Source organism: Schistocerca gregaria, chromosome 9 (assembly GCF_023897955.1).
Source record: "Schistocerca gregaria isolate iqSchGreg1 chromosome 9, iqSchGreg1.2, whole genome shotgun sequence".
NCBI classification, from domain to species: domain Eukaryota; kingdom Metazoa; phylum Arthropoda; class Insecta; order Orthoptera; family Acrididae; genus Schistocerca; species Schistocerca gregaria.
In genome coordinates this window covers 234,324,532-234,338,209 of record NC_064928.1, presented here as the reverse complement: position 1 = coordinate 234,338,209, position 13,678 = coordinate 234,324,532, and the positions used below count along the sequence as shown (strand labels likewise).

Genomic DNA, 13,678 nt, shown 5'->3' with positions numbered 1-13,678 from the left:
GCAATGGAGCTCCGTATGCCACGGCAAACTGGCTGACACTGACGGCGGCGGCGGCGGTGCACAAATGCTGCGCAGCTAGCGCCATTCGACGGTTCCTGGTGTGTCCGCTGTGCCGTGCGTGTGAACATTGCTTGTACAGCCCTCTCGCAGTGTCCGGAGCAAGTATGGTGGGTCTGACACACCGGTGTCAATGTGTTCTTTTTTCCATTTCCAGGAGTGTACAAATGCGCTTTCACTGTATTACCAAAGATAACTCGCTGCTTTGCGTCCATGATCTCTGGAGTATCGACAGCTGTCCACACAGGGCCTCGTTCGTAAATAACACACATGCTGCTGTGGACTGTAAATCATCAGCATTCCGTCTTGCAGTTGGCCACTAGAAGCAGGAACGTGCAGAGATTAAAGCCTACGCCCCCGGCAGAACTCTCAGAACCACCCCGCACCCCCCCCCCCCCAAACACACATTCTGCGTAAAACAACCTTTCTGCATTTTTCCTATGCAAATTCGGTATGTAAGTCTAAAAAAAATGGAGAATTGCTAGAAGAACTCGCACTCTGTGGTCTGTATGTGATACACTGTCAAGAGCCACAATAATCACTTATTGCAGTGCGGAGTGCTGGAAGAGACTCACTGAGGTTCTGGAATGTACCGACACGGGTACGGAGCCATGTCGAGTCCAACCCCACGGCCAGCTGCTCTAGATGGTCCAAATGGCTCTGAGCACTATGGGACTCAACATCTGAGGTCATCAGTCCCCTAGAACTTAGAACTACTTAAACCTAACTAACCTAAGGACATCACACCCACCCATGCCCGAGGCAGGATTCGAGCTTACGACCACAGCAGCAGCGTGGTTCCGGACTGAAGCGCCTAGAACCGCTCGGTCACACCGGCCGGCAGCTGCGCTAGATTTCTCGGTTGAGCTTCCACGGCGCGAACTCCCCGATCGAGGTGGTCCCACATATTTCGATTGCGTTTTAACCCGAGGAGTTTGGTGGGCAGGTGCGTTCGGTAAACTCAGTCTGGCGCTTTTCCGAACCAAGCAAGTTCACTGAGAGCTGAGTGACATGTCGCGCTGTCCTGTCCATCGTGCTCAGGACAAACAAACAGGATGTAGGGGTGGGCGTGGTCCCCTAGGATAGATGTTTATTTGTGTTGATTGAGTGTGCCTTCCAGAATGACGAGATCACCCAGAGAATCCCACGCAAACATTTCCCAGAGCATAACGCTCTCTCCTCCAGCCTAGACCCTCCTTACGATTGTTGCAGGATGTTTGCTTTCAGGTGTTTCACGCCATACAGGCCAAGAGCTATGTATCCTGTGGAGCATAAAATGTGTCTGCAAAGTCCAGCTGGTGCCACTCAGTGGACGTCCTGGTGCGGTATGGGCCTGCACATTCCGGCATTCGTGGCTCAAAAATGGGTCAGGTGGCTCTAAGCACCATGAGACTTAACATGTGAGGTCATCAGTCCCCTAGATTTAGAACTACCTCAACCTAACTAAGGACATCACACATATCCATGCCCAAGGCTGCATTCTAACCTGCTACCGTACCAGAAGCGCGGGTCCAGACTGAAGTGCCTAGAACCGCTCGTTCGGTCACAGCGGCCGGCGCATTCGTGGCCGATGAATAGCAGGCGCCTGCTGCAGAGGCCCATACGCAGCAATGCTTACTGAGTGGTAATTTTGGAGACTCTGCTGGTAGCCCCTAGGTTCATCTTGTCGGTCAGTTGCTCAAAAGTTGCGTTCTAACCTCCCGTACACGTTTCTGTAGTTGTCTTTTACCCGTGTCGACTATGGCCCATGATGCACCACAATTTCCCCTTCACCCGTGTAGGGTAGGTCCATTTTGCCATTCACAGTGCAATTTAACCACGACCATACGAGAACAGTTTACAAACTTAGCGGCTTTGAAAATGCTTCCATGCTTGCCCCAAAATCCATTGATCATGCCCGTTTGATCATCAGACAAATCACTTCACTCCCGCATTAAGACGACCGCACTGGTTTCCGCGTCCGTCCGACGCACTACACTACTGGCCATTAAAATTGCTACACCAAGAAGAAATGTAGATGATAAACGGGTATTCATTGGGCAAATATAATATACTAGAACTGACATGTGATTACATTTTCACCAAATTTGGATGCATGGATCCTGAGAAATCAGTACCCAGAACAACCGCCTCTGGCCGTAATAACTGCCTTGATACGCCTGGGCATTGAGTCAAACAGAGCTTGGATGGCGTGTACAGGTACAGTTGCCCTTGCAGCTTCAACACGATACCACAGTTCATCAAGAGTAGTGACTGGCGTATTGTGACGAACCAGTTGCTAGGCCACCATTGACCAGTCGTTTTCAATTGGTGAGACATCTGGAGAATGTGCTGGCCAGGGCAGCAGTCGAACATTTTCTATATCCAGAAAGGCCTGTACAGGACCTGCAACATGCGGTCGTGCATTATCCTGCTGAAATGTATGATTTCACAGGGATCGAATGAAGGGTAGTGCTACGGGTTGTAACACATCTGAAATGTAACGTCCACTGTTCAAAGTGCCGTCAATGCGAGCACGAGGTGACTGATGGCACCACATACCATCACGCCGGGTGATACGCCAGTACGGCGATGACGAATACACGCTTCCAATGTGCGTTTACCGCGATGTCGCCAAACATGATGAGACAATCATGATGCTGTAAACAGAATCTGGATTCTTCCGAAAAAATGTCGTCTTGCCGTATGTGCACCCAGGTTCGTCATTGAGTACACCATCGCAGGCGCTCATGTCTGTGATGCAGCGTCAACGGTAACCGCAGGCATGGACTCCGAGCTAATAGTCCATGCTGCTGCAAACGTCGTCGAACTGTTCATGCAGATGGTTGTTGTCTTGCAAACGTCCCCATCTGTTGACTCAGGGATCGAAACGTGGCTGCAAGATCCGCTACAGCCATGCGGATAAGATGCGTGTCATCTCGACTGCTAGTGATACGAGGTCGTTGGGATCCATCGCGGCGTTCCGTATTACCCTCCTGAACCCTTCGATTCCATATTCTGCTAACAGTCATTGGATCTCGACGAACGCGAGCAGCAATGTAGCGATACGATAAACCGCAATGGCGATAGGCTACAATCCGACCTTTATGAAAGTCGGTAACGTGATGGTACGCATTTCTCCTCCTTACACGAGGCATCACAACAACGTTTCACCAGGCAACGCCGGTCAGCTGCTGTTTGTGTATGAGAAATCGGTTGGAAACTTTCGTCATGTCAGCACGTTGTAGGTGTCGAAACCGGTGCCAACCTTGTGATAAAGCTCTGAAAAACTAATCATTTGCATATCACAGCATCTTCTTCCTGTCGCTTAAATTTCGTCTCTGTAGCCCGTCATCTTCGTGGTGTAGCAATGGCCAGTAGTGTATTTCAGTCGATGTTGCTTGTCTGTTAGCACTGACAACTCTACTCACACACCGCTGCTCTCGGTCGTTAAGTGAAGGCCGTCGGCCACTGCGTTGTCCCTGGTGAGGGGTAATGCCTGCGATTTGGTATTCCCAGCACAATATTGCCACTGTGGTTCTCGGGATATTGAATTCCTTAAATATATCGAAATGGAATGTCCCATGCGTCTGCTTCAAAGTCTGTTAATTCCCGTCGTACGGCCATAATAAAGCCGGTAAGCTTTTCGCATGAATCAGCTGATTACAAATGACAGCTCTGCTAATCCACTGCCCTTTTATACCTTGTGTACGCATTACTACAGCCATCTGTATACCGGCATATCGCTATCCCATGGGTTTTGGCACCTCAGCATATTTCCAGCAGTACCTTGTCTTCTACATTTCCTTTCACCTGCCTCGAGATGACTAGATGTTTGTGCTGTCCTGATCATTTCATCATCATTCATGATAGTGGTGAGATAGGACTGAGTAGAAATTGGGAATTTGTACGGAGCCTGATAACCGCGTAGTTGAGCGCCCACAGTCCAGACATCATCAGCATCATCCTACCCTTCTGACTTCGCAAAAGTTCTACTGTGCCACTTACGGGACAAGCACTTCTGGAAGAAAGGATACTGCGGAGACGTGTGTCATGTTTCAAGAATAAAATTTTCAATAGTGTGATTTTACTTCAATCAAGAGCTTGGACATGTAGAGAAAGTTAATCATATATCCTTTCTTCAGGGATTCTAGACCCGCAGGAGAACTTCTGTGAAGTTTGGAAGGTAGGAGACGAGGTAATGGCGGAAGTAAAGCTGTGAGGACAGGGCATGAGTCGTGCTTGGGCAGCTCAGTTGGTAGAGCACTTGCCCGCGAAAGGCAAAGGTCCCGAGCTGGAGTCTCGCTCCGGCACACAGTTTTAATCTGCCAGGAAGTTTGATATCACCGCACACTCCGCTGTAGAGTTTCATCCTAAAGTATGATAGCACTCGAGCAACACGTAGTGATAGGTTCAAATGGTTCAAACGGCTCTGAGCACTATAGGACTCTACTGCTGTGGTCATAAGTCCCCTAGGATGTAGAACTACTTAAACCTAACTAACCTAAGGATATCACACACATCCATGCCCGAGGCAGGATTCGAACCTGCGACCGTGGCAGTCGCGCGGTTCCGGACTGAGCACCTAGAACCGCTAGACCACCGCGGCCGGCAGTGATAGGATGTAACTTCTCGGCGACTGCGACGTGGAGTCTTCCTCTTCAATTTCAACAAAATATGTCGTAAATTTCTTCTTGAAACCAAAGAAACAAAACTAGCTGATGCACGTGAAGAAAAACGAAAAACTAAGTACCACCCTATACTCACATCGTCTGCATGTATTCTGTCAGACGTTATAATCTTCCGTGCTCTGACCAGCATTGCATTCTCTGAGAATAATTTACGATCTGCACTTCCTACTCTGCACGAGTGTTGGCGTTATTTGTAGCGCTGAAGCCAAATATCAGTTGCTGAGTTGTTAACGCTATCTGTAGCTGGTCCTCCATACTCCTAATCTCTCTGAGTGGATGAGATTGTTCACTGCTAGGACTCCCTAATGGCAGCAACCTTATCGTATCTGTGCTCGATATCAAGGTCATGATTGTTCAAAGGCGGCGTTGGTGAGACTATCAACTCTTCGCTTCGCCGGGCTTCAAGGCCTCGTCGAAGTCAAGGTCATCGATGGCACAGGTATCTGCCAGTATTGCAGAGGTTGATGCATGTCGCTGCATCAAAAGTTTGGGCAGGCAGTCTTAAAGCATCATTTCCTCACTTCACGCTAATCTAACTACTATGGATGGTCTTTCAGACCGATACAGTTTTTGTCGTGTGATATTTCACAAACCCTTGTGAGGTGAGGAAGACTCTTCTGTGTACCTTCCCATTGGAGGAAGAAATCCGGCAGTGTTTCTGCAATTTGTTTCTTATTTTTGGGCTTTGAGAAGTCTCACAAACGTAACATTGTGTCTGCGCTTCGTGTGTTTGTCAATCGTTAACGTTTCTCCGTGTCGAGGAAAGCTAGACCTTCTATGCAGCGTCTTCTATGCAAGACGGATATGAGTCTTCAACAGCGCCTTAATGAATTCCCAGATGAAGACTTTGATGACTGTGATAATGTCCCCGATTTCGAATTTTTAGTGATGACGATACTTATTCGGAAAAGGAAAGTGATGAAGATGTGACAGGTGATGACGATGGAGAAGCGTATGTCTTCGGTAAGAACAGAAAGATGTTTCCGATCGAGGAAATAGAAGCTGCTAACTAACGTAAAAACACGGCAACTCAACACTGTGTTGCAGCTGCATGGACTGCAACAGTCTCGGAGAAACCTTGCTGTTTTGAAGATATGGCCCTCAAACACAGAAATAATATTTTGAAAAATGAAACACATCAACCTTTTGTTGTCCTTGTTTGAAATCGAAAACAAGGTATCGGTGTCAACATTGTGGTGTTCCGATTCGGCTGAAGAATTGTAGGAGGGCCTGCGTGAAATGCCTTAAAATAATACCTGAGGAAATTACTTACTTCTTGATTTTTAAACTGAAATATGACAAAATTTCTTCCTTGGCAGAATTATGAGGTGAAATAATCGCTATAAGGCTGAAACAGTGAGTAGTAAACTCAAAGGTGATTCCAACTACAATTTGTCATAACTGAAATGTGTTTTTCCATACAGTCATGTTAGGAAGAGCGGTAACTATGTGTTGTTATTTTAGTAATACATAAAATAAAAATAAACTGCAAATTTTGTTGTGTTATAGTTTTCAAAGTATTTAAAATTCTGCATTGTTTAAAAAATGCAAATTTCCATAACGTCTGTTTCCACGAAGTGTTTCGAATAACATGAAGTCATGAAAATATGTACTCACCAAAACAGAGGCTATACACATGAAAAATAAAGGGGCAGTCTGAGAGAACCTTCCATAGTAACTGTGTTCTTGCCAAAATCCATAGTGGCTAAAGGTTCACAGCCATTCGTGCTATTTCTATTTATTGTTATACTAGATTTTTTGACTGTGGCCTTGTCCACATATGAGTTCAACACATGTATTGCGCACACCTCCTCCTTCCCCTCTCTGTCGTCTTTCTCCCTCTGTCTGTCCACCTCTTCTTCCTACCTTTATTTGTCTATCTGCAGCTTCCCACTGTCTCTGCCTCTTCATCTCCTCTTCCCTCTCTCTTTGTCCATTTCCACCAACCACTCTATCTGACCATTTCTCCCCCCCCCCCTTTCGCCTCTCACCTTCCCTTTCTCTTTCCATCTCCACCTCCCTCTCCTCATTTTCCAACTGCCCAGTACCCCTCATGCATTTCTCCTCCTCCCCTCTCTTTGTCCACTGCCTCCTCCCTTCTGTCCATCCTCAGCCAAGCTCATTGGCATATGTACCTCCAGTACAGTTGAGTGAAGCCCTGACATGCATGACACGCAACATGATTTGAAAAACATTTATTTTCCCCTGATGCCATAATGCAAAGCAAGACACCTCTCATGCACGACAACCTGCATATCAGGTCCTGGAAAACCATTTCTTGCCCCAGACATGTAGACAACCCTGCAAAGCAGATTGATTCGGTAGACCGATACTCTTCCCTCACAACTTGCCTATCATTCAGGGCAGCATGTATACCAGGGGCTGAAGAAAACGCATTTTTGCCCCTGTTCTGCTGCTACTGGAGCTGGGAGATTATAAACCCCACAGGGATGATACTCATGAGGCCTGCGGTTTCTGTGCTACATTTGGTCCATATCGATACAGGATTTGAGATCAGATTTGGACATGACCATTGCCTGAGCAAACTCGAGAACGATCACATAGATAATGTTGTGAGGAAACCAAACCAAAGACTGCGATTTATTGGCAGAACACTTAGAACATGTAACAAATCTACTAAAGAGACTGCTTACACCACGTTAGTATGTCCTCTTCTGTAGTACTGCTGTGCAGCGTAGGATCCGCAACAGATAGGACTGAAGGATAACATCGAAAAAGTTCAGAGAACAGCAACTGGTTTCCAATGATCGTGGTGTAAGGGAGAGAGTGCTTCGGATATGATAAGTGAAGTGTCAGTCAATAAAATAAATGCGTATTTCACTCCGGCAAGACCTTCTCAAGATATTTCAGTCACCAACTTTCTTCTCAGAGTGTGAAAATATATTGTGGGCGTCCGCCTACATAGGGAGAAATGATCAGCATAATAATGTAAGATAAATCAGAGCTTGCTCGGAAAAATTTAAGTGTTCGTTTTTCCCGCACTCTGTTCGAGAGTGGGGTAGAAAGCTGATTCGATTAACCATCTGCGAGACACTTAATTGTGAATTGCACAGTAATCATGTAAATGTAGGGTAACAGCGGTATTTTTAAAAAGCCGCTATGTTCTTTCCTGCCTTTCGTAAAGGTCAAACAGCTGAAGGATTGAAAGAATCCCAAAAACATGAGTAGCAGATGTTGTTGTTGTTGTCTTCAGTCCTGCGACTGGTTTGATGCAGCTCTCCATGCTACCCTATCCTGAGCAAGCTGCTTCATCTCCCAGTACCTACTGCAACCTACATCTTTCTGAATCTGCTTAGTGCATTCATCTCTTGGTCTCCCTCTACGATTTTTACCCTCCACGCTGCCCTCCAATACTAAATTGGTCATCCCTTGATGCCTCAGAACATCTCCTACCAACCGATCCCTTCTTCTGGTCAAGTTGTGCCACAAACTTCTCTTCTCCCCAATCCTATTCGATACTTCCTCATTAGTTATGTGATCTACCCATCTAATCTTCAGCATTCTTCTGTAGCACCACATTTCGAAAGCTTCTATTCTCTTGTTGTCCAAACTATTTATCGTCCATGTTTCACTTCCATACATGGCTACACTCCATACAAATACTTTCAGAAATGTCTTCCTGACACTTAAATCTATACTCCATGTTAACAAATTTCTCTTCTTCAGAAACGCTTTCCTTGCCATTGCCAGTCTACATTTTATATCCTCTCTACTTCGACCATCATCAGTTATTTTACTCCCCAAATAGCAAAACTCCTTTACTACTTTAAGTGTCTCATTTCCTAATCTAATTCCCTCAGCATCACCCGACTTAATTCGACTACATTCCATTATCCTCGTTTTGCTTTTGTTGATGTTCATCTTATATCCTCCTTTCAAGACACTGTCCATTCCGTTCAACTGCTCTTCCAAGTGCTTTGCTGTCTCTGACAGAATTACAATGTCATCGACGAACCTGAAAAGTTTTTATTTCTTCTCCATGGATTTTAATACCTACTCCGAATTTTTCTTTTGTTTCCTTTACTGCTTGCTCAATATACAGATTGAATAACATCGGGGAGAGGCTGCAACCCTGTCTTACTCCCTTTCCAACCACTACTTCCCTTTCATGTCCCTCGACTCTTATAACTGCCATCTGGTTTCTATACAAAATGTATATAGCCTTTCGCTCCCTGTATTTTACCCCTGCCACCTTTAGAATTTGAAAGAGAGTATTCCAGTCAACATTGTCAAAAGCCTTCTCTAAGTCTACAAGTGCTAGAAACGTAGGTTTGATTTTCCTTAATCTTTCTTCTAAGATAAGTCGTAAGGTCAGTATTGCCTCACGTGTTCCAGTATTTCTACGGAATCCAAACTGATCTTCCCCGAGGTCGCCTTCTTCCAGTTTTTGCATTCGTCTGTAAAGAATTCGTGTTAGTATTTTGCAGCTGTGGCTTATTAAACTGATATTTCGGTAATTTTCACATCTGTCAACACCTGCTTTCTTTGGGATTTGAATTATTATATTCTTCTTAAAGTTTGAAGGTATTTCGCCTGTTTCATACATCTTGCTCACCAGATGGTACAGATTTGTCAGGACTGGCTCTCCCAAGGCCGTCAGTAGTTCCAATGGAATGTTGTCTACTCCGGAGGCCTTGTTTCGACTCAGGTCTTTCAGTGCTCTGTCATACTCTTCGCGCAGTATCGTATCTCCCATTTCATCTTCATCTACATCCTCTTCCATTTCCATAATATTGTCCTTAAGTACATCGCCCTTGTATAGACCCTCTTTATACTCAAGTACATCGCCCTTGTATAGACCCTCTATATACTCCTTCCACGTTTCTGCTTTCCCTTCTTTGCTTAGAACTGGGTTTCCATCTAAGCTCTTGATATTCATACAAGTGGTTCTCTTTTCTCCAAAGGTCTCTTAAATTTTCCTGTAGGCAGTATCTATCTTACCCCTAGTGAAATAAGCCTCTACATCCTTACATTTGTCCTCTAGCCATCCCTGCTTAGCCATTTTGCACTTCCTGTCGATCTCATTTTTGAGACGTTTGTATTCCTTTTTCCCTACTTCATATACTGAATTTTTATATTTTCTCCTTTTATCAATTAAATTCAATATTTCTTCAGTTACCCAAGGATTTCTACTAGCCCTCGTGTTTTTACCTACTTGATTCTCTGCTGCCTTCACTACTTCATCCTTCAAAGCTACCCATTCATCTTCTACTGTATTTCTTTCCCCCATTTCTGTCAATTGTTCCCTTATGCTCTCCCTGAAACTCTGTATAACCTCTGGTTCTTTAAGTTTATACAGGTACCATCTCCTTAAATTCCCACCTTTTTGCAGTTTCTTCAGTTTTAATCTACAGTTCATAACTAATAGATTGTGGTCAGAGTCCACATCTGACCCTGGAAATGTCTTACAATTTAAAATCTGGTTCCTAAATCTCTGTCTTACCATTATATAATCTATCTAATACCTTTTAGTATCTCCAGGGTTCTTCCATGTAGCCTCCTTTCACGATTCTGAAACCAAGTGTTAGCTATGATTAAGTTGTGCTCTGTGCAAAATTCTACCAGGCGGCTTCCTCTTTCATTTCTTAGCCCCAATCCATATGCACCTACTACGTTTCCTTCTCTCCCTTTCCCTACACTCGGATTCCAGTCACCCATGACTATTAAATTTTCGTCTCCCTTCACTATATGAATAATTTCTTTTATTTGATCATACATTTCTTCAATTTCTTCGTCATCTGCAGAGCTAGTTGGCATATAAACTTGTACTACTGTAGTAGGTGTGGGCTTCGTATCTATCTTGGCCACAATAATGCGTTCACTATGCTGTTAGTAGTAGCTTACCCGCATTTCTATTTTCCTATTCATTATTCAACCTACTCCTGCATTACCCCTATTTGATTTTGTGTTTATAACCCTGTAGTCACCTGACCAGAAGTCTTGTTCCTCCTGAAACCGAACTTCACTGATTCCCACTATATCTAACTTTAACCTATCCATTTCCGTTTTTAAATTTTCTAACTTACCTGCCCGATTAAGGGATCTGACATTCCACGCTCCGATCCGTAGAACGCCAGTTTTCTTTCTCAAGATATTTCTTTCTCCTCCCCACCAACGACAAGGTCCATGGTTCATGGCGGGGGGGGGGGGGGGGGAAGGGGGGGGGGGAGTAGCAGATAGTGTTGCAAAATGCCTGGGCTTTAATAAGTTGGGGCAAATGCCCAGGATAAATTCCTGGGAAAAGCCCAAAATTGCTAAATACCCAGGAAATCATGCATTTTAAAGATTAATTGGTAAGTGTCACTTATACAAAAATTTTAGACTGATATTTTGTATTGGAAAGGGTGTTTTCCAAAATTATTTCTGTGCTAGTTATTTAACAAAGTTGTAACAGCTGCTTGAGAGTTAGATAATATTATTAGGGGAAATATATTGGACTGAAAACGTAATTATACATTTTAATGATGTTAATTCTTGGAGTAATACGTAATGAAAAAAGAAAACAACACTCAAGTTTAAAAGTAATTCTCAAAATCAAGTATGGTTTATATTAAGTAGGTAACCTGTAGGTAGCATTTCTTACGTATACTATACTAGCGTAAAAATGTTTTAAAAAGTTTATCCATAATGATTTTAATTAGGGTTGAATTATGCTCTGATTCCGGTTCCACGAGTCGAAGAATCGCCGATTCTATAGGACTCGACTACTATCGGAAGCAAACGATTCCAAGATCCTCGGCATCGAATATTTGTCATTAAATCTCTTTTATGTTATTATTTATCTTGACAGTATTTCAGTTATACGAAAGTAGATAAAGAAAGGAGAAAAACAGAAAACTATAGTTTGTCTCAGATGTCACTACATCTGACTATAAAGCTATTTTCTTTTTCCACTGACAACAGTGGAACATGTGCCAGATGATAAAATTGTCAGTAATAATTTTGCCATCATTAATAATACTTCAGTAATATTCAGAGATCTGACACGGATTATAAAGTGTGCTACATTACAAAGCAGTGACCTAAGGGCAATGTTTTTCTATATCGCCTCATCACTACACAGCTGTTCAATACAGTGTGTGGCCGGCCGCGTTGGCCGAGCGGTTCTAGGCGCTACAGTCTGGAACCGCGCTACCACTACGGTCGCAGGTTCGAATGTTGCCTCGGGCATGGATGTGTGCGATGTCCTTAGGTTAGTCAGGTTTAAGTAGTTCTAAGTTCTAGGGGACTGATGACCTCAGAAGTTAAGTCCCATAGTGCTGAGAGGCATTTGAACCAATACAGTGTGTGTGTGTGTGTGAGAGAGAGAGAGAGAGAGAGAGTCGAGAGTAGAACTGGTAAAATTATAAACGTTATTATAAATGACAAGCAGGTGTCAGTAACACGCGCCATCCCTTGGTAATACAGCAAGATGCAAGATGCAATGCTAAAAAAAAAAAAAAAAAAAAAAAAAAAAAAAAAAAAACAAAAAAAAACACTCTCTTTTCTTTCCTTTCGTACTTAGCAAACTTAGCTATGAAGGCAAATAATGACATACGTATGTTTGAATGTAAGCATTTACTAACTTGTAATACCGGCAGTATCGTTCCATTCCTTATTTTAAATGGTAAGTTATATACTCTAGCAGTGAAAAGTTTAAAAGGCACTTTATAACGAAAAGCCCAGATTTCGGGCATTTAAAACTGCTATGGGAAAAATCCTGGGCCATTTATAAATGTCCTGCACGCTGTGCATTTTCCCAATTCACATCACTAGTAGTAGGAACTTGGATATCTAAACAAAACTGTTTAAATTCGTTATGAGCTTTCTCAACCCCACAGCCATTCCCTAACGATTCAGTAGCTTTCCGATCCTTCTGCGGCAACACCTTCTGAATGTTTGTCCCCACACCACAGTCGTACGTCACCCAAGGACGGTGGCTTATCAGCGACCTTGTAGATCCTTTCTCCAGCGGCTGATCTGATGCTCGTTGTTTCCGTCTCTCAACGGCTTCCTCCTTCCAGAGGACGGGGCGTCACCTGACCAGATGTCGGTTTCGGCGGAACCACTGGACTCGCCGCGGATGCGGGAGTTCCTGTCCAAGATCGTCGGCCCCTACAACCAGGACTACGTTAGGCTGTCACCCTCCGGCTGCGTCATGCCCACACTCTACATGGACGTCGCCCAGAGGGTGCTCGACTTCGAGGTCAGGCCGGACGACGTGTGGCTCATCGCGTACCCCAAGTGCGGTGAGTCTCACCTACACGAACCACTACGACCGCTGTTTCATACGTGTTGCGCAGGCACAGATAATCAGACGAGCAATACATACAGTGTACTTTTGACGAACTGTACCATTTAGTGTTGTTGTTGTTGTTGTGGTCTTCAGTCCTGAGACTGGTTTCATGCACCTCTTCATGCTACTCTATCCTGTGCAAGCTTCTTCATCTCCCAGTACTTACTGCAACCTACATCCTTCTGAATCTGCTTAGTGTATTCATCTCTTGGTCCCCCTCTACGATTTTTACCCTCCACGCTGCCCTCCAATGCTAAATTTGTGATCCCTTAATGCCTCAGAACATCTCCTACCAACCGGTCCCTTCTTCTTGTCAAGTTGTGCCACAAACTCCTCTTCTCCCCAATTCTATTAATACCTCCTCATTAGTTATGTGATCTACCCATCGAATCTTCAGCATTCTTCTGTAGCACCACATTTCGAAAGCTTCTATTCTCTTGTTGTCCAAACTATTTATCGTCCATGTTTCACTTCCATACATGGCTACACTCCATACAAATACTTTCAGAAACGACATCCTGACAACATTTAATACAGTTAATTAAATCTTTGTTTCTTCTTTATTTATCTTCTTTTTTTCCTCTTGTTGAAGAGGTGTCTGACCCTACCGGACATCTGAGAAATTTCATGTGTTTAGAGTGCCTCGCGCTGTTTC

The 13,678-nt window shown here is 44.1% G+C and overlaps 1 protein-coding gene across 2 annotated transcripts in view; it reads left to right on the top strand.

Moving 5' to 3' along the window:
• LOC126291798 (luciferin sulfotransferase-like) overlaps window positions 1-13,678 on the top strand; it is a 242,722-nt gene that overhangs the window by 157,120 nt on the left and 71,924 nt on the right. For both annotated transcript variants that reach the window (XM_049985495.1, XM_049985494.1), the window contains one exon: window positions 12,752-12,976. In XM_049985495.1, coding sequence (XP_049841452.1) covers window positions 12,775-12,976 — 202 coding nt within the window. In that variant the 5' untranslated portion in view covers window positions 12,752-12,774. The remainder of the gene's footprint in view (window positions 1-12,751; window positions 12,977-13,678) is intronic.